This window comes from Barbus barbus (assembly GCF_936440315.1).
Source record: "Barbus barbus genome assembly, chromosome: 28".
Lineage (NCBI taxonomy): Eukaryota > Metazoa > Chordata > Actinopteri > Cypriniformes > Cyprinidae > Barbus > Barbus barbus.
In genome coordinates, this window is record NC_136756.1 from 28,682,876 (window position 1) to 28,705,079 (window position 22,204).

The 22,204-nt window shown below is 35.7% G+C and overlaps 2 protein-coding genes across 2 annotated transcripts in view; one reads left to right on the forward strand and one right to left on the reverse strand.

Moving 5' to 3' along the window:
* Positions 1 to 18,959, reverse strand: part of LOC306848375 (inhibitor of nuclear factor kappa-B kinase subunit beta-like) — a 30,937-nt gene extending 11,978 nt beyond the window's left edge. Inside the window, exons 1-7 of the mRNA XM_079382886.1 lie at positions 18,766 to 18,959; positions 18,101 to 18,237; positions 12,208 to 12,302; positions 6,036 to 6,153; positions 4,067 to 4,136; positions 292 to 380; positions 33 to 122 (exon numbers count right to left, since the gene is read on the reverse strand). Coding sequence (XP_079239012.1) covers positions 33 to 122; positions 292 to 380; positions 4,067 to 4,136; positions 6,036 to 6,153; positions 12,208 to 12,302; positions 18,101 to 18,205 — 567 coding nt within the window. The 5' untranslated portion in view covers positions 18,206 to 18,237; positions 18,766 to 18,959. The remainder of the gene's footprint in view (positions 1 to 32; positions 123 to 291; positions 381 to 4,066; positions 4,137 to 6,035; positions 6,154 to 12,207; positions 12,303 to 18,100; positions 18,238 to 18,765) is intronic.
* Positions 1 to 22,204, forward strand: part of LOC306848635 (synaptic plasticity regulator PANTS-like) — an 806,624-nt gene that overhangs the window by 64,322 nt on the left and 720,098 nt on the right. The gene's annotated exons all lie outside the window — the stretch shown is intronic.

Sequence of the window (22,204 nt, forward strand, 5' to 3'; positions counted from 1 at the left end):
TGCATTTTGCACAGATGCAATGTCGTACCCACCAAATACTGCAGCGTCCCAACAAACGATGTGCACAGGCTGCTCTGGTCCAGCTCTTTAGCGTAACCCAGATCTATGATCTTATGAACCAACTACAGGAAGATGCAGGAGAAATGCATCTTTAATTTAGCAATGAAAGTATAAAAACAGTGCCATCTAAATACTTTTAGAAAACATTTACTGCAAAATAAAGGACAATTTTATATATTAAATATTATTGTTAAGAATCAGACAGTTTTTTCCACTTCTCTCTGCACTCACCCGTTTTTCTCCCTGTTGAAGGACGATGTTTTCTGGTTTGAGGTCTCTGTGAATAATCCTCATCCCGTGGAGGTACGTCAGTGCTGAGGCTAGAGAGAGAGATTCTTCATTAACAACTCAAATATGGCCTTCTCAAATGCTCATGTATTAGTTACATTTTAATGAGATAATGAATTCAATTTTAGACACAAATGCTTAGCCAACACATGCAGGTCCAGAATGTAGTGTGTGTTTCCTTCAAATGTCTGTCCTGATATAAAATGCCAACTAATTTTAACTACCTTACTCTGCAAGATTTCTTCAAACTGTTGCCAAAAGATGAGGAAGAGTCTTATATTTGTGTAAAAACAAAAGACACCCCAACATACGCCATTAAACCAGTGTGACTGCACTTTTTAGGAAGTCCTACAACTAGTGATTTATTTATAGTGACTCAGCATATTAAACTCTAACATTGAGAAAATTACACACACTTCACTTCAAATGACAAAATATTCCCATTTTATAGTTCGCCCCAAAAATTAACATTCTGTCATCATATAGCAAACTTGATTTCTTCTGTGGAAAATGATTTTTGTTTTTTCCAATGACTTTTGTGTTCTGCAGAAGTAAAACCGTACAGATTTGGATCAACATAAGGTTTGGATCAACATAAGGGGGAGTAAATGATAACACAAATGGCATTTTGGGTGGACTGTTCCTTCACTAAATCAAAGCCAGCACTCTTACTGACGGCCAAAGTGAAATTCCAAGTAAATTCAGATTATTTCTCTAAAGGCTTCCAATTAAACTCAATAATAAGGTCACATAGCAAAAGCAGTCCATATTACTGGAACCATGACTTACACATCAACTGACAGACAAGCACTATGTTCACAGAAATCATTCAGAACCGCAATGTTTTGACTGAAGAGCGGAAACTGAAGAGGATGAGGCCGGTGACTAAATCCAGGTTTTCACATGACTGTGATTTACCAGGAAAAAGCACAGAGTGACGTTAACATAAGAGTTGTGTACGGCACGGTGACATGTTGTATACAACGGCATGTATGACCTTTCTTAAGATCCATTTTTTGAGCTCAATCGTTCTGGACTGAATGTAAACAAAGCTAATCCACTTATATTGGATAATAAACGGCACTTATGTTACTATAATAACACTACAGTGACTAAACTACAGTCATAGGTCATTTTAAATGTCACATGGTTTGTGAAATAGCTCACTCTCATTATTTTCTCACACTCAAACCAGTATGATTTTCTTAATCTTTAGTGGAGCACAAAATGAGATGTGCAGCATAATGTTTATGGGTGGTGATGGCGCAGTGGATAAGACACGTGCCTTTGGTGTGAGAGACCCGGGTTCGAATCCACTGTGAGACACCAATGTGTCCCTGAGCAAGACACTTAACCCCTAGTTGCTCCAGAGGCGTACGACCTCTGACATATATAGCAATTGTAAGTCGCTTTGGATAAAAGCGTCAGCTAAATGAATAAATGTAAATGTTTAATGCTGAAAATGAGAATATATGGTAACTAAGGCTGCGTTTGCACTGCAAGTCTTAATGCACAAATCCGATCTTTTGACCATATCCAATTTTCATAGCATTATGGCATTAAAACGCCATTAAAAATCTTTATGAGCAAACGTATCACCCTCGCATTGGGAGTTCTGTGGAGAATCGGATGTGTGTGTTTAGATGTAGGTCGGATGGCCAGATATCGGATGTGTATCCGATTAAAATGTGGCTCAGATCGGATGCGAAAAAAATCAGATCTCGCGTGGGTTTTTGTGTTTACACATGTGCAACAAATTCTGATCTGTGTCAGATGTGAGCAAAAAAATCAAATTTTTTGTGCCAGCGTAAACGCAGCCTACGTTCCTGTTTCTCAGAGCCTGTTCTCCTATAAAAATAAAAAACAAATCTCACATCTCTTCTAGAGTTTCGTGAAAAAAAAACTCAACACCCTAGTGAAAAATAAATATGCTAAAATGTATTTGAAATACATTATTACATGCTAAGTATACTACAAATACATTTACATATTTATGCGCTTAATAAAATACCCTGCAATTGTATACTTTTACCCCTGGCTTCACAGATAAGGCTTAAACCTAGTCTTAGACTAAATTGTAAATCTGAGCTGTTTCAACTGAATTAAACGTGCACTGACTGATCTTACAATATGTAGGTGCCTTTGTTTTGTCTCAAGATGCACACCAGTAATGCTTTTTTCTAAGCATGTTTATAAAAATCACTTAAATGTCCTAATTGAACTGTGGCCTAATCCTGGCTTAGTCTAAACCCTGTCTGCATTTAAAGACGATATTATTTAAAGATCATGCAATCCTCATTAATAGTGACATTAAAACACATTTTAGGCTTAATATTAAGAAATGTGCGTTGTGCACAAGTAGTGCTCTAAATAAAGCTTAATTATGATTTTTATATCAGTCTCAAGCGATGTCAGTAAATATGTTAATAGATCTGATGTATACTTAGTATTTTACATGTATTACTTTTTTTTAGTGCTGTCAAATGATTAATCGCGATCCAAAATAAAAGTGTTTATTTGCATAATATATATGTGTGTCCTGTGTATATTTATTATGTATATATAAATACACACACATACAATATATATTTTGAAAATATTTACATGTATATTTATATTCATACAATTTATATTATATATAAACATATTTAATATATAAACATAACATATTTTTCTTAAATATATATATATATTTTTATATTTATATATAAAGAGTTCATTTGCAAAAACAGATAACTCAGTTTTTAATAATTCTCATAAATCATGTTTTTTTTCCTTCTGCATTCCAATGAATCTCAATGAAACAGTAGTTGTTTTGACTAGGTTAAAATATAACAAAAAACAGCTAACGTACACAATAAAAACATGATAACATAATAAAAAAAATATTTTTAGTTTTTGCAAATAAACTCTTCATATATTTGTATATATATTTATATATACACAGTACACACACATATATTATGTAAACAAAAACTTTTATTTTGGATGCGATTAATCGTTTGACAGCACTAGTTTTTTTTACTAAGGTAATCACAACTTGTGCTCAGATTTGCCAAAACATCAACATCTGCAATCAAAAGTCTCAATATGAACTCATCAAATGATCTGAGCCGCTGCAAATTCCCTTATACCTCTATACTCTTACTGTAGGACAACTATTGACTATAGGGGGAGTTCTAGGAAAAGTGTCTGAAGCAAAGTTGATGGTTAAATTAATATCCATAAAAAATCAAGTCATACAGGTTTGTGATGACATGACAGTGAATAAATGATGACAGAATCGCCATTTCTGGACTAAATATCTATTTTAAGTCTATAAGTTTGAGTAGAGCTCCACACCATTTCCGATGCCTTTTCTTGCTAAAAACGTCTTACACCGTATAACGTCAGACTGCTTCTCTTGGGTGCTGTGAGTTTGTGTGTGTAGACATCTGATTGGTCTGATTCATACTCTCCAGCACTTTCAGCTAAAAAACTGGGTCAAATATTTGACTCGGTTTATATTCCGACATTCACAAGACCAGATCCAACACAAACTCAGCTTCAGCAGAAATGTAAACAGATGTTGCCACCGCACAGGCATTCAGCTCACATGTGTTGTCCTGTTCACGTGCTGAAGGTCAACTGTGCTGGAAAACCTGAGTTAAACTGCTGGATGTGTTGCGACTGATGGGAATAACATTGGATTTCCATTGGCTGGTGTATGCAGACTCACATATATCTTGAATCAGTGTCAGTACAGCAGCTTCTCTCATGCCACAGCAGTTCTCAAGCAGGTTCAGATACTGAAAACAGAGATTATTTTGATAAAAACATGCAACTGAATGGAGCTGCATGATTTAAGTGATTTTTCTGATTGCAAGTGCAATTTAAAATGCAAAAAAATCCAGGTTTGCTGTGCTTGTTTGTGATTGCGGTTTTGCTCAAAAGTTTACATACCCCTTGCGGAAACTGCAAAAATGTGGAAAATCCCAAAAATGGGATCAACAAAACTGCATGTTATTTTTTTTTATTTAGCACTGTTCTAATACTCTGTTGTTACCCGAATGATCCATGACTGTTTTTTTAATTATTTGTAATAGTTTCCTTGGATACAAAAATTTTAAACAAATTATTTAAAATTTTGGTTAGTTTTGAGCAAAATCTTAGTTAGAACTAGACAACCATTATTAAAGTTATTTTTCTAATGAGAATACGTTGAAAGCTTTGAAAATAACTATAATAAAATCAATCATTGCTGTTTTTCTTTAAACAGATGCTGTTTTAACCTTAATTGTTTTGCAGATTTAACATTTATAGATGGTCTAAAATTCTAAAAATCTTTCAGAGCTTCTTGTATTTAAGTTTTCACAGTCCATTTGAAAAGAAATCTTACACATTAATGAATAAATCTGTATCTAAAACCTTAATTTACAAGTGCCATGTTTGTGATTTTTATTCAATCCAAAACAGTGAATCTAATCACCATTCTGGCAAGAGTTCACTTCATGAGTGACCACAACGACGTTCTGATAATATTGTGTTTCCATGTACTAAATAAAAAATATTTTTTGTGTTAAAATTATTAACATTTTCAAGATTCTGCAAGGGGTATGTAAACTTTTGAGCAGAACTTTTTATACCGATATGGCTGTAAAATAATAATAAAAAGCATTATTATTATTATTACATCAAAATAAAACAATTATTAAATAAAAACTAAATAAGAAATATCACTGTTATATTTTACTAGAATATTAAATTAGTACTTAGTAGTGCTGTCAAACGATTAATCGCATCCAAAAGTTTTTGTTTACATAATAAATGTGTGTATTGTGTATATTTATTATGTATATATAAATACACACACATACAGCATATATAAAATATTTACTTGTATTTACGTGTATATATTTATATTCATATAAATTATATCATATATGAAAATATTTTTTATATAAACGTAACATTTTTCTTAAATATATACATGCATCTGTGTGTATTTATATATACATAATAAATAATATACACACTACACACATATTTTATGTAAACAAAAACTGTTATTTTGTATGCAATTAATCATTTGACAGCACTAAAAATAATATAATATTAATCATTTTATTTTACATGACAACTGCAAAATTACAAAACTAATTTATGGCCGTCTTAATTTCTTCCTATTCAAACTAATCAAACTTTTATTTTGATGGTAAACAGAATTACTAAATTTTGCCATAAGTTACATATATTAAGGTTCAGCAATATATAAATATATTGTGGAAACTTAATTTCCTGTAGAGCTGCTTTGCAACGATTTGTATCATAAAAAGCGCTATACAAATAAACTTGAACTTGAACCATTGGGAACCCTCAAAGCATCTCTTGTTCAGAAGCACTTCTTATGACAAATTTGGGAAGATGGTTGGTGCTTGTGTTGCCAAATGCAGAGGCAGACAAGGATTTAGTTTGAAGCAAAATTGACTAAACCGAGTGAGACACCTGCATGTGTGTAAATAAACACAGTGCCATGCTTCACTCTGAAACATGCAGTGCATATATTTATTTATTTAAATCGCATTTTGATTAATTGTGCAGCTCTACAACTAAATTATTGGAATATTCATATACTATGGTATTACTACTATTATTACTATGTCCAGAAACCCAGGCTATCACCATAGTGCATGTTGTAAGTGCCACACCTTGCGTAGGTCTCCTCCCTGGCAGTACTCCATGGCCAGTAATGGCAGGTCATTCGTGGCCAGTTTCTGGAGCTCCTCTGGAACGTCTCTCGCTGCCACCACATTCATGTGATTCAACCTGCGAGAAGAGAGATGTTTCATCATAACGTGCAAACAACAGAGAACTCAATGTACATGCAACCCTCTCATAACCTGGGTTACATAATGTCATTATTAAAAATGTGTTTGTAATATTCAGACGGCTGGCCGGCCCTGCCCTGCATGAACCTCCTATAAAACACACGCTCAGGACAAAGAGGAGTAAAACCAGATGGATTCCAGGCACCATAACAGAATAACTGCAGCGGCAACACCTAAAACTATCATCTGAGAACATAAACAGCTCATCTTAACCTTCACAGGCAAACATTCGGGAATAACTGCTGTAATAACAAATATTAGGTCTCGAGTAAAGACGGGTGACTTGTATAAGAGGTGTTATATTGCATGTTTTTGTCTTTTCTTTATCTCGAAAAAGATTCAGCATTCAAACTGTGAAAATATGTTACACTTTTTAATTTCCTTCAACTATAAGCCAATGCTTTGGAGAAACAAACCTCTTACTGTGCTTGAGATCTTCAACAGCCAGTTGCGTCAATTCAATAACTGAAATTCAATTTTCTAAATGCATCTTATTGTGAACATTTCATCTGTGCATGTTTTTTTGAGCATGTAATTTTTCAACAGAGATCTCAATCTTCCAATGAAACAACAAATTTTTCTCATTTTGTCATCTTAAACTCCGCCCCTTTCTTTCACTGGAGTGCAAGCAATTCAGATCTGCCTCTATACAATCAGCAATCGATGGACACAGCTAAATCCGCCAGCCATTATTTTTGCAGGAACAACTGATCTGTCACTAATTCCATTACAATGTGTCTACACATATGCAAACACAAATTGTAGCATTAAGGCAAAATTCTGATTCCGTTTCTGAATTCTGATCATTTTAGTCGTTGTAGAATGACCCAATATTGCTGTATTATCAGTAAGGCTGCCCTTGACTAAAGATTTTTCTGATCAACTAATAGTCGTTCATTTGAAGCAATTAGTCGACAAATTGCACATTTATATTAATAAACCACATAATGCATAATAATGAGCCTTTCAGCGCTCAAGCACACTCATAAAGCTCGCACCGTCAGAATGACTGATTATGAATGCTTCAGGAAAAAAACTGCAAGGAGACTGCCTTAACATTATAATAATTCATTGATAAACTAGTGTTTTCTGTATTTTCTGCTGCAGTGATGAAGTTGACAACACTGACTCGTCACAGTGGACGTGCACGTTTATACAGATTACATAATCTGAAAATATTGGTTTTCCATTTGAATTGGTTCATTTAAAAGTAGACATTTCAATTTCTGTAGATACATTTTTCATGTCTGTGAGGCAAACAGAGTTTCTTTTTTTCCCCAAGTTCACAGAGACCTAGATGGCAGAAACCTTGTTTAAACTAAAAATAAGTGCATTTTTCCATTGCAGGAAGTCAAAATACCCTCATATTAAAGATGCATTATTTGCATATATTTAACTAGTCAATAAAAATGCACTAAGAAGTCATTTGTTGCAGTGTATCTAGAGTTTAGGATGACCAAACATTACACCAGTCAGTGCTCTGAACCTTCTGAGAAAGATCCTTATTGGAAAGTTATGACACAGACAGCAAAGATTCATCACAAATGGTGTGTTATCATTACATGAGCGCTCACAGGGTTACGGTGGACACGTCAGAGTCGAACACGCTCTGAGAATCACTGCTCATTTATCATGACGGGTGACTTTAATCAGACTGCGTGCCGGTTTGACGTCAGTTTAATATCTGAGCTGTTCCCAATACAGTCAAATACCCTGGAAAACATGATGGGATTACTTTCCCTCCACAAAAAAGGGTGGGCAGCTCCAACCTAAGGTCATTTCTGAGACCGAACTCTGATATCATCATTATTAAGGGTTGATGATCACTGAATGTGTGAAATAGAGAAACTCCTGGCCTGGGTGTGTTCCCCAAAAACATCTGTGTGTGTTTGTGATCGTTGTGGTTTGGCTTTATACACTGAGCTCTACTAGATGTGTTTGAGTCCAAGTTTGTGGCTCAGACCAAGTCTGGGGACAGCCTGCTATAAATCTGAGAAAACCAACACGTCCCCGAACCCCTCGCGCTTGTCACATAACCACTGTTAACTAGCACAATCCATCCAACCACACCAGAACGTCACGGAAACACTCAGTGAACTTTTAAAATATTAAACAGCTCTAGGAATGGTTTGTGTGCACCATTTAACTCTTTCACAATGTGTAGATTACATTTAGTATGATTGAAACCCAGATTGTGCTGGATGAGATTTCTTCAAAAATCTAAAACTACACTCTAAATGTGTAAAAATGGTGCTATATATAAAAGTGGTTCTTGGCTCACCACTTTTGGTGCTATATATAACCATATCTTTAAAGGTGCTATACAGCATCTTTGTCAAATGGTGCTATGTAGAACCATAAGAGGTGCCATATTGCATTGTATTTCTTCAACAAAAATGGTTCTTTAGCTCATAAAGAACCTTTAAAGGGGCTTAACAGGTTCTTTGTACGGCAGTGGTGCTATATAGCACCTTAATCACCCCAAAGAACCACTGAAGGACCATACAGGAGATTAACAGGTTCTGTATATGGTAGTGGTGCTATATAGCCCCTCAGTCATGCCAAAGAACCACTGAAGAACCAAGATTTGGTTCTATACAGCACCAAAAGTGGTTCCCCTATGATTACGACCCAAAGAACCACTTTTAGTGCTATATAGCACCATTTTTTTTAGTGTGTATAAAAATGAACACAGTAGAATTACTGAGGACATGTGCCTTGGTAATGCTATGATAATCTTTAAATATAAATACCAGTGCGTATGCGTGAATATGGTAATCATTCAGTGACTTGGAATATATCAAAGTACTATGGTGCTTTTTTTTCTACTGGAAGATGCCAAAGATTGGTATAAAAATATTAAATATTATAAAACTATTATATAAAATATAAAAAATATATAAAATATGTCAAGACTGTTCGATTATGTCAATATTGAGAACATGATTATTTACCACAATTACTCACTGACTCGGGAAACATTATGCATTTACTACATTAAATATCAATAAATAAATAAAAAAGAACAGTGGATTTCCTTGAACTTTAAATATAATTAAACTGGAAAATAAATAATTATACACACACACACACACGTGCACATACACACACGCATACGCACACACACACACACACACACACACACACAATAACTTCTGCTAATTAACTGATTAACTAACTACTATTTTTTGCTTCCTGTCATTTTGCTTTATTTGATGATTGATTCATTGCAGGTTCCCTCTTATGTCATTCTTACTGAGAATGTGCTAAAATATATAGATTAAAGATATAGATAGTACTGCAGGTTTGCTTGTTTATTGTGCCCAAGAGCATGATTTATTTAAGTCCATATGTCTTACTAACAAGTGCTTCTAACCACAGATCGAGAGCAGTAGTTCCAACTGCATAAGATTGCGATGCTGTTTGGGAATGTTCGTTTGAACTGTTTTCTGGAAACACTGAATCATTGAACTATGCTGATAATGACGGATCCTGCGACCATAGCTGGCCTAATGATGGTTTTGGGAAACGCATTCCTGACTAGCTAAAAGCCTTTTCTAGCCATGCGATATTCTAGTGATGACTGAACTCCAACTGTTTCACTAGTGCTGGGCGATATACCTGTTCATATCGAACCGGTTTGAATTCTCATTCAGCCCGTCTGCTGTTTCTGTTTTGTGCAGGCTTGTTTTATGCAGTATAGTTTCACAAAGCTAAGGTCAGACCATTCTGTTTTTGCTTCAGATTTTGAAATTATACACTCTAATTTACATAAAAAACTGCTCATGCTACATGCAACATGTTTGTCCATATTGTGATCAAAATGCAGTGGTTCTGCAACTATTTCATGCATTCTGATTCATATAAAGGCACAGTCAGGGGAAAACCATGATAAACAGTGAAACTGATTCAGATTTTTGGTCAATCCACCCAGCACTACGTTTCAGTTTCTATCACTCCGCTTGCAGTATTTCTCACAGCGAGTGTCATGGCTGATGCCCAAATCCACTATAATTTTATAAATAATACTGTTTTTGTTTCACGGAGTGTAGATTTTAGGCGAATGTAAGGTCCTCGTCATGCCATGGTTTCCCCATGTATACATAGTTAGAGTAATATTACAGTAAACATAGGTTAGGCTCACCCTATTTGGGTTGGTCGAACAACATTCAGTTGACCTAAATGGAAATTCCCTATAAGCACTTACTTGAACTAATACCAAGTGTTAGCCGGATCTCTAAAGATACAGTTAGTCTGCCCTATGCTCCATCTCAACTGGATTTTAGTCCATTCCTAACCTGACACAGAAAATGCGGTAACAAGGATACAACAAGCTACTAGAGTCAATAATTTCAGAGTAGATCAGAATAAAATCAAATGTAACAATTATCACAATCTATTACGCTAAAAGTGCTACCGCCAGACCTGGAGATCAGCTGAATGGATTCGAAAACGGTAAAACTCAACTGTTTAACTCTTGGGGAGTTGGAAAATGAGCCTATTTTCAAAAATAGTGGAGTGTTCCTTTAAGAGCTGTATTACCTTTAAGTTTACTTCTTGTCAGAATGAGATCATTGTACCAGACGCACAGAGACAATACAAATGATACCAAACATGACTGTGAATATCACTTGCATTCATGTAGAACATTATATAATATTCTATTGACCATTCTGAGTGAGCTGAATGAGGGGAAGGAACTAATGCATAGGTGAGAGAGACATTTTCCTGCATTTTCTCTCAGTGAGATGTGGAAACATGTTTGTATTTGAATACATTTTGTGTGTATTGTCCATCTCAGAAGATCAAAGTGCCTGAGGTTCTGTAATTCTTACACGAGAATGTAGTTGTTTAGACTTCAAATATGCAGTTTTGTTAATAAAGATAATGTTTGCGTCGATGTTTTCAGAGATGGGAGCTCGGGGGCGTCAGTGGGTGTTCAGTGCTCACAAACCCGCCGAGAGCAGTCTCACCTCGGCTAGATCTTCTAGAATTTGCCACTATTTCTTTCTTTTGGTCATACCAACAAAACATTGGTCTAATTTGAATCTGAAAAAAGACTCATTACCCCTTGGCTAACTGCTGGTTAGTCAGACAGTCTTAAAGTAGAGGGTAAGTTTATGTACCTGGCCCCAAGGTGAGTAAAGGATGACTATTTCTGGCTGAACTAACACTTTAAACTCAAAATTATCTGGCACAGATGGTACAAAGAAACAACTGTCGCCTACTGTCATGGACATGTTGTGGAGAGCCTTCAAAAATCAACCCAAATATGCCTTAATACAATAAGAAGTTTCCAATAAACAACTGGACATGAATACGGCCACAACAAACTCACCCCTAAACCACTAACAGGAGGAAAACCTCCAGAAAAACCAGAGATGCACTCTCTCCTAATTAAAGATGAGCCTGAAGGTGTTGTGACGGCGAAAACCAATGCTGCGCCTGCAAGACTGGGTCACTTTTTACTACTGTGGTGTCATAAATACATCCCTCTTTGTTTTGCTCAGAGCTTTTGTTCATAAAAACATATATAAATAGCCGAATAACAACGGAAGGCATTGCGTGGTCGCTTAATGGACTGCACATTAAAACATGTTAAACAGAAGAGATTCAGTGGGTGAAAAAGGAAAAATACCACGAAAATAGTGCTTTCTCTTTAAACAGGCATCAGCTGTGACGTGAAAACCAACATGATTCAGCCAAAAAAATCAACAGATGTAGTTATTACCAGAATTACTTTTAATGGGCCATAGCATACTCTTATTTTCATAGTTTTATCAAATCTACTGACAGAGTTTGGAGAGTTTTTGCACCAAAAACAGTAATAGTTTTTTTTACTGCACATGCTCCAGCCTCTCTGACGCTAATCAGACTTCCATGTAAACTCCTCTTTGAATCTGTGTGTGTGTGTGTGTGTGTGTGTGAGAGAACTGTAGTGACCTACAGCTGGCAGGAAACAGGAAATTGATTCCGGACAGAATATACTCACCTCTTCATGATCTGAATCTCTAAACTCCATCTGCCCTTATTCTTGGCGCTGAGCTCTTGCCGGCACTGTTTGATAGCGATCTGAATGGCACTTTCCTGCACACACACACACACACACACACAGATATACCAACACATATTACAAAACATCACAGACAAAAAGCTAATTCATAGTTCAAAATAACAGTACCATAGAACAATGATGGTATCAGATGGTAATATGGTATGGTAACATGGTATTCTGATGCGTTCACAAAAAATGGTGGATATGACCCAAGGGCTTAAGGTTTGATTTTGGCATTGGTGGGGACTTAACGGCAGACAACAGACATTTAATTGTTTGATCAAAATTATTGCTAGGGACAGTTTAGTAGTCGCTGGATACTGGTAGGGACATGCATAGCGTCTCTACTAAATTCTAAAATCACAACAAACGATGTCCCACTTTGGAAACTATAGTTCTCTCCTTAAAGGGATAGTTCACCCAAAGATGAAAATTTGATGTTTTATCTGCTTACCCCCAGGGCATCAAAGATGTAGGTGACTTTGTTTCTTCAGTAGAACAGAAATTACGATTTTTAACTCAAACCGTTGCAGTCTGTCAGTCATATAATTGCAGTCAATTCAGAGGTAAAAATGATATAAATACTGTTCAGTTTCTTGCACAGACCGATCGTTTCGTGTCTTTAGACCTCAATGTATCGTCACGAGCCGCAGGGTTTAATTTGGTTTTGTCTGTGTATGGTTTTTTTTCTCTCAAAGCCGTGGGTCCCATTGACTGCCATTATATGACTGCAAAGGTTTGAGTTAAAAATCATTGTTTGTGTTCTACTGAAGAAACCGAGTCACCTACATCTTTGATGCCCTGGGGGTAAGCACATAAACATCACATTTTCATTTTTGGGTGAACTATCCCTTTAAATATAAAGAAGTGAAACAACATATTGAGTTTATCCAAATTTCACAAAAAGCTTATGGATGTATTTATAAAACAAGTCTATATTAATCCTATGTCTTCTTAAGGTGAAAAAAGGGTTACTGTAGTTAAACTATGGTAACTCCAAATTTAGCAAGGTTTTGCTACGTAATCACAGTTTAACCATGGTATTTGTGGTTACTACACTTTTACTATAGTAAAACCAGTTCATTTTTTAAGGGATTTCTATTTGTGTATTTATTCGTTCTTTATTTTTTTTCGGTTTTGTTTTTATAACTCTACTGCCTTAATCGTTTGATATTTTGTACTGTTTAATAAAAAAGAAATCAGAAAAAAAGATTTGCGATACGCGCTTTGAAGTACCGAACTGAATCTAATGATTCACGAACCCGCACCGGTCTGCGCTCCAAATTTCCGTTCTGAATCAAAAGATTTGCGCTCTGTAGCTCTGATATGAATAATGATTCGTGATCAATCATTTCAGATCAGGAGTCCAGAGCACGGATTGCGAATCATTTTGCAAATGAAATCCCACTCCAAAGTTCCAATCTGAATCAAAAGATTCATGAATGCGCTCCGAAGTTCCAATCTGAATCAAATGATTCATGAATGCGCTCCGAAGTTCCAATCTGAATCAAATGATTCATGAATGCGCTCCGAAGTTCCAATCTGAATCAAAAGATTCATGAATGCGCTCCGAAGTTCCAATCTGAATCAAATGATTCATGAATGCGCTCCGAAGTTCCAATCTGAATCAAAAGATTCATGAATGCGCTCCGAAGTTCCAATCTGAATCAAAAGATTCATGAATGCGCTCCGAAGTTCCAATCTGAATCAAAAGATTCATGAATGCGCTCCGAAGTTCCAATCTGAATCAAAAGATTCATGAATGCCCTCCGAAGTTCCAATCTGAATCAAAAGATTCATTAACCCTCTCCGAAGTTCCGATCTAAATTAAATGAATCGAGATATGTGCTCCGAAGTCCCAATCTGAATCAAATGATTCGTGATACACGGAGTTCCGATCTAAATCAAATGATTCGCAAACCCGCTCCAAAGTCCTGATCTAAATTAAATGATTTGTGATACCTACTGTGAAGTCCCAATCTGAATCAAATGATTCGCGAAACGTGGCCCGACTGAAGCGCTTTTAAACAGTGAATCATTTTGCGACGCAATAGTTCAACTGATTCAGAGTTTCAAAAAGCTGTTTCACCCATCATTATATGTGCTTTATAAAATCTTTACAAGCGATGTCTAAATTCGAAAATAAATGGCTCTTTTGATCTGTTTTTCTAGTGAGTCGCTTGAACTGAATGATCAAAGTCACGAGTTTGAATCAATCAGAGCGGTTCCAGTGTATATGACTCACTCAATTGATTCGGTTTGTTTGTTCCTCTGCTTTCCGTGCCTTCACCCATGTGTACACGACGCTGTCAGTACTACTACTGGTTTAGTTTGCTAGTTTTATGACATTAACTGAAATAAGCAAAAAGTATAATGTTTACAAATAAAACATCTATATTTCTATTCCAAAGATAAGATTCCACACAAATCTATGAACATATTCAGGTGAGGTAACTGGTTTACTGCTAACTACTGAAAACAATCTATTAATATGACGAGCAGCCCCTCATGTTTAGATGAAAACAGTGCATTATAATCGAGTTTGTAGCTTAATTCATTAAATAGTTTGACCACGGCAGTTCAGTTGGTGACAGTTGAAGAGAAAATCAATTGAAAGCATCCAGTCTCCTCCTATCATTAAAGTGAATGTAATTATCAGTATATATTGTAATAAATATTTGAGAAATTATTGTTGTATCTGATTGTATTAGTCCAGAGTAATAGTCAATGTAAAAAAGCAGATGAACACAAAACAGCACAGCAATATAAAGTTAGATCCTTGGAGCCTAATGTGAGTTTACAAGCATAAATGAATGATAAATGACAGATGATAAATGCATGACAAACAAAGAATTACGTCGTACTATAGAGAAATTCAGAGAGGAAATAAATCTCTTGTATTCTACTTTGCCCATTTCCTATTTCCCTTCCTTTAGTTCACTCGACTTCTCATGACAGGAATTATGACGAGCGGTGACATCATGCGGAAACGGGAGAAAGAGAGAAACCAGTGCAATCAGGTGAGTAAGCGAACATGATGCACTGCATTTAGTAAACTCAATGACATCACGGTTACTGGTCACACTTTATATTAATGTACTTGCATCACTACTATGTACTTGCATCAAAAAATAAGTACAATGTACTTATTGTGATCATATTGTATTGCAAAACACTTCTGCTGCTATTGAGGTGGGATACGGGTTAGGGACAGGTTAAGTGGTATAACAGGTTAACAATGTAATTACAGATTTAATTACATATAGGTATTTTTAAAAATATATAAGAACATGCATGTACACAATAAGTGCATTGTATCAAATGATTAATTTAAATGTAAGTACATAGTAGTTAAGGCCACCTGATTATTTGATTATTCAAGTGGGTCTCAGACGTTTGCACATGCACAGCTTCCACCGATGCACCAAACCACAGTTTTTCCACACTGGTATCAGTGAGTGGCCACCAACACCCTGATTATTAGTAACATGGCATGATATCATACGACTGACCATAAAAGGGTGTGAGTCTGACGAGTCTGAACTCAACATGTGCTGGACAGGATGTACAGACAATAAAACCTCATCTTCTGATCTGTAGATTTGGCTCCGTGGATATTTTTTACCTGTTTTATGGTCCAGCAGGTGAAGATGGTGCATGTGTTCATTTAGTACAGTACCAGTGATGATTTACTACGCAAACAAACAGCAACTAATTAAAGCTGTTAATGTTTAATGTACTTGAGCATTCCTTAAAGACTACACGACCGTCATGCTCAGTAAACCTCTTTAAGAATGTGTGTGTGTGAGAATATATGCCAGTTTCAGGCAGTGAGTGATCATGAGGTCACCCGTGACAGGACGTGGGGCACAGCAGGTAGATGCATTTCCTCTTTCTTGAGAACTACTCATTGTTAAAATCACAGTGGATTTGTGATTAAATAATGGGAAGTGCCTCTATTTTTAGACTTTCACACACCTTCATCCAGGATGGGGTGGGCCATTTACTAGCAGACCACCAAAAAAAGAACTGTGAACCCAATTTGATATGTGACCTAGTTACACAGTACATGCTATTGGATCAACATCCTTTCTTGCTCCTGGAATAGCATTCTTATTGAAGCATCATTGTCGGATTTCATAACCTGCCATTTTTAATTTTCCTGTGCCATACTGCAACCTCATTGATATAGTATTAGCGTTTTTGTTAATATTTTGAATTAGATTTAATTTTTTATATGATCTGTTTTCATTTTAATTATAAAGTTTTAGTTGATTTGTTTTTTTTATTATTTTAATACTTCATCATTAGCTAACTTTAAACTCGTTTTATTTCAGGTAGTTGCCAAAGCAACATTTCTCATTTTTGTTTGTTTTTATTTTATTTCAAGTAATCACATTTTTAATGACTTTCTATAACACTTTAGTCTCGTTTTCACAACATTCCCAACTTTATCATGCAATAATTCCGCCCTAAAATAATCAGAACATGAAAAGTTGATAAGAACATTGTTAAAACTAATCTGACTGCCTGATATGGATATTATTCCAGCACCCACAAGGATGTTGATCCAGGAAAATGTTCTAGTGTAAATCATGGTAAAGGCATAGTTCACCCAAAAATAACAAATTTGCTGAAAATGTCCTCGCCCTCAGGCAATCCAAGATTAGGACAAGTTTGTTTCTTCATCAGGTTTGTAGAAATGTGTCTCAGCAATGGATGCTCTGCAGTGAATGGGTGCCGTCAGAAGGACAGCTGATAAAAACATCACAATAATCCACACCACTCCAGTCCATCAGTTAACGTCTTGTGAAACCAAAAGCTGGGATACTATCAAGGATACTATCACGATCAACACAGAAACATAGCAAGGACATACTACGAGACAAGCTACGAGAATACTTTGTGTGCAAATGTTCTGGGGTACTCTCCAAAATGGTGGAAGACAGCAACTCGGGGAGAAGAATTGCAGAATAAATTATGTTATTATTGTTTTCTTTGCACACAAAAAGTATTCTCGTAGCTAAAATTACGGTTGAACCCCTGATGTGCCTTGCAACCATGGAGACATTTGTGAGAGACGCTGTGTAATATTACTGCGCCTGCTGCACTCATGGTACGGCAGCAAAGTTCCTTGATTATTACGCCGGAATGAGAGTATAGTTCCTAGACATATCGGCCTAGAAAATCACAACTTTTCATTTTCTGTCAGTCTTAGTACATGATGTAACTACAGAAGAGTCAAGCTTTAAATAGGAAAATTATCGAAAATCTTTGGTCACTTTTGAGCGAGATGCTAATGGTCTAATCCGATTCAATGATCTATGCTAAGCTAAGCTAAAAGTGCTACCGTCAGACCCGGAGATCGGCTGAATGGATTCAAAAACGGTAAAACTCTACTGTTTAACTCTAGGGGAGTTGTAAAATGAGTATTTTCAAAAAAAGTGGAGTATTCCTTTAAAATCCACTCACATATTTGTTTTTTGGCTTGTAAACGGTGCTTGATGGCTGCAGATTTCTCTCCTGATTCAGACCAGACCACTTTTTCACAGAAGAAAGCGTTATTATGGATTATGGACTATGGACTATTTTAGCCAGAGTCAATGTTCTGAAGTTAAAAACATCTTAATGATGGATTTGTTTCTTAAAAACACGCATCTTTTCCTTCAAAAGACGTTAACTGATGGACTGGAGTGGTGTGGATTATTGTGATGCTTTTATCAGCTGTTTGGACTCTCATTCTGACGGCACCCATTCACTGCAGAGGGTTTATACAGGTGAAATGCTTGTCTGTATCTTTGTTTTAATGAAATAAGGAGCCATATTGCACCTTATTTTGCCAGAGAGTGACATTTCCAAAGCCTCCGGTTCCCAGTCGCTCCTTCAGTTCCCAGGGGCCGCACATCTGCGGCTGCATGGAGGGTGGACGGCTCATGACGGACCCTTACAATCACTCACATACAAACCCTGCGGAGGAGAACAATATCAGTACAATGTCCATCTATACAACTAATGTTAAAAACACAAGATCCATAGGATGGGTGTATATGCTGAGAATTTGTCCCAAAACATGAGCTAAATCTGGCATCCAAGGAGGTTCTCTTAATAAAAATTATGCATAAAATAAACAATGGTGTATTAGACTATTATTATGTGATATATGTATATATAATATTATATATATATATAGGCTAGGTGTGTGTGTGTGTGTGTACCATAAGTCTGTATGTCCTCATTTAAACAACTAAAAAACTGTGTGAGATTTAAAAACTACTTTCTGTTTTTACCATGCTTGAATATTATATGACTTTGATGTTATGAAACACATTTAGTTTTTTATAATCGGCGCAGATCAGTTTAACAAACTTTCATAAAGCTGCTGTATTACTTAATAAAACTAGCTAAAGATATAAAGCTGTTTATTCGGAGTATATTGTACATGTGTGATAAAGCAGCTCATGTAGACTCATTGCACCGTCATTAATGTGATATTACCTGCCAGATCTGATCTGATCTACACACAATCCCAAACACTTTTCTCCGCCTCAGAGCAGATTATTCCTACGATCTTTACACATACGCGGATTTCTTCAGTAAATACATGTTTTATGATTGTGTTTTGAAAGCAGAAGAGCGTTGAGAGCGTCTCTATTTCCTGAAACTTTCCTTTCCCGTAAATATTGTAAAAGAAGAGACACATCCGTGCTCACAGCAGGCTACTATACTACACAAACTACGATACTACAGACGATCATTATGTTCTACTCCACCCGCTCCGAGCGGGATTCGAACCGCGGTGTCCGGCGCGTGAGGCGGGCGCTCTATCGAGGAGGCTAAAGGACACGGGCTCTGTCTGCCTGTCTGTCTGTCTGTCTGTCATCATCATCAAATTTCAGGATGTTAAAATCATTTAAAACTTTCAGGCCAGTTTTCCTCAAGCCAACATCAAAGTTTGCAATGATAATTTACTAGTTTTAATGAGTAAATGTGCATTCAAATAATGAAAAATGTCACTAAAATTCCATTACTATATTTTCATGTAAGTTATATTTAAATCAGAATTACCTACAGATATGTTGTGCATTGTATAAATGTTCATGCCTCCTCCATCTCTCACAACACACCGCTTGAATCACTGCTGCGTCCTGTTGGGATCATTTCCTCAAAAAAAGGGAGTTGTTTCCTGAGGTGCCACCCTCCATGAGGACAGATTTACAGACATAACCTCTCTCAGCCTTGAAAGTTGACATTTCCTTCATTTGTTGTATTTCTGTCAAAGGATTGACGTTTGAATCTGTACAGATTTCTACAGAATTGTCGTATATCTTTTGGGAGCAGTGCACCTTGATAATGCATTTGCATTAATTTCTTCAACAGAAAACAATATCAACATTAAAAAAAACTTTTATTTATGGAATAAAATTATTTGACTGTGTCTCTGAGCTCTCAGGAGACACCATCACTAGATCACTGCCTCTTTTTTTTCTTTAAATTTCAAAATAAAAGTTAGCTTTAATGGGTTTGTTCCTCGGGAATGTCCATTTTCATTTGATAAGAGCTGCTGTGTCCCTAAATAGCCACAGTAAGCTGATAAGCCTGATGTCCTGCGTGATTATGAATGAATGAAAGTATAATGGATCTTTCGGCTATTTTGTCCTGAGTGATACCGAAACTCAGATGTGGCCTGTGGAAATGTGTAATTGCTGAGTAAATAAACAGCAGTGGGGTAAACAGCTAATAAATGTGCTTAATCGGATGCTCTTAAGAATCACATGTTTCCACATCTAAGAAATTCTAGGGGTCACTTGCGTAGGACAGTTTGGTGACGGTCCACTGTGGTCACTCACTGATGTTCTGGTGTAAAGAGATGAAGATGGCGTAGATGTGACGTTCTGAACCACCCCAGCTGCTTTAATCATGTGTTTATACAGAAGTTTCCTGTTAACGGGCATGATACTTGATGAGACAAGGAGATAATCCTAGAGTAACATTATACAGATAATAAACATGCTTGAGTCACATAATACTAACTCACAGACTGTCACGAAGAGCACTACATGCATGACATAAGAAGTTCTCTTTCTCTTGTTTACTAGAATAAATCTGACAAAGTCTACTATAATTGTTGGCTTAATTACAAATTGTTTGTGATGCTCCTTGTAGTGTGTAATAAAAAGAATAAATGGACATGAAAATAACATTGCATCATGCAAATTTAAGTTAAGTTAAATCCAATCTTTAAAATACCAAAAAACACATTTTGTTAGTCCGTGTAACAGTGGTGAAGATTTTACATTGCTTCTTTCTGCAGGTCCAATAGGTAGCTGAATTTGTCCACACACCGCAAAAAAAAAAACAGACCAAAAAAGGTCTACCAAAAAATCCAATTATTTATTTTTATTATGAAAAAATTAAAAAGTGACAAAAGTGCAAAGTGTATTAAAAACAGACCAGAGAGCAGACGTTTCATGCTTTCTTCAGTGCTCATGAGGCAAAAAAGCAACACCACACTTATATTATATATTCTTTCTGCAGGTTACATCGTTACACCAGTAGGAGGCGACAAGTGAATCATTGAATCATTCGCTCGATTCGTTTAAGAATTTTTGTTTTTTTAATTAAACATACAAACATTACTACAGTACAGTTACAATTTTACACAAAGACAAAAAAAAAAAAAATAATAAAATTCAAGAATATACATTCAGACTTGCCAGGGTTAACAAAAAAATAAGGTAATAAAATTACATCTTAAGAAGACACAAAGTATGAATACAGAGATACAGTTTTCAAATTAACTTTGAACAAAGAAAATAGAGGTTTAGAGCAGGTTAACTTTTGCTTATTAATGTGAAATTTAGCTAACAGAAAACATAAATTAATTAATATTTTCCTGTATTTTCTTTTGAATAGTCAATCAGTCCAAAGAAAGCATCCTTAAAGTCACTTACAAAATAAGATTGAATAAACACTAAAAAGTCTGAGCTAAATTTTCCAGTGTAGGTGCATTGGCAAAACAAATGTCTTCTTCAGATGAATGACAAAAACTGCAGTTCACTTCAATGTCTGACTTATATTTCCTAAGAAAGGTTTGAGTCGGGTAACATTTGTGAATCAGTTTAAATGTTATTTCCTTTATTTTATTGGCAAGCAGATGAGGCAAAGTCCATACTTTCTCCCAAGGTATAGTCTCCACAATATGTGACCGTGGAGCACAAAACCAGTCTGAAGTCGCTGGGGTATATTTGTATCAATAGCCAACAATACATTGTATGGCTCAAAATTATAGATTTTTATTTTATGCCAAAAATCATTAGGATATCTGATCAAGTTCCATGAAGATATTTTGTACATTTCTTACCATAAATATATTAAAACTTAATTTTTGATTAGTAATATGCATTGCTAAGAACTTCATTTGAACAACTTTAAAGGTGATTTTCTCAATATTTAGATTTTTTTTGCACCCTCAGATTCCAGATTTTCTAATAGTTGTATCTCAGACAAATATTGCCCGATCGTAACAAACCATACATCAATGGAAATATTATTTATTCAGATGATGTATAAACCATCTAATGTATAAATAAGGTAATGTAAATCATAAATGTATAAATAAGGAATTGTTGTTATCTCTTTCTGGAAGAGAGCTCTGATTTTATAGCTACTTTTTACAGAAAAGCACACACTTCCGATCATTGTGTCAGTTAAAGATAGAGAGTAAGTACATGGCCATGGAAATCGTTTAAGAATGTATTCATGAACAAAACAAAACAGTCATTTACAGAATCGATTCAATCAACAACACGGTTTCATGCAGCAACGAAACAATTGAGTGAGTCATTGAATCATTCGCTGAACCAATTCGTTCAACAGCAATATGTTTGATTAAGGTAGAACCATTTTGCATTTGGATTTTTTTGTTCGTTGGCTG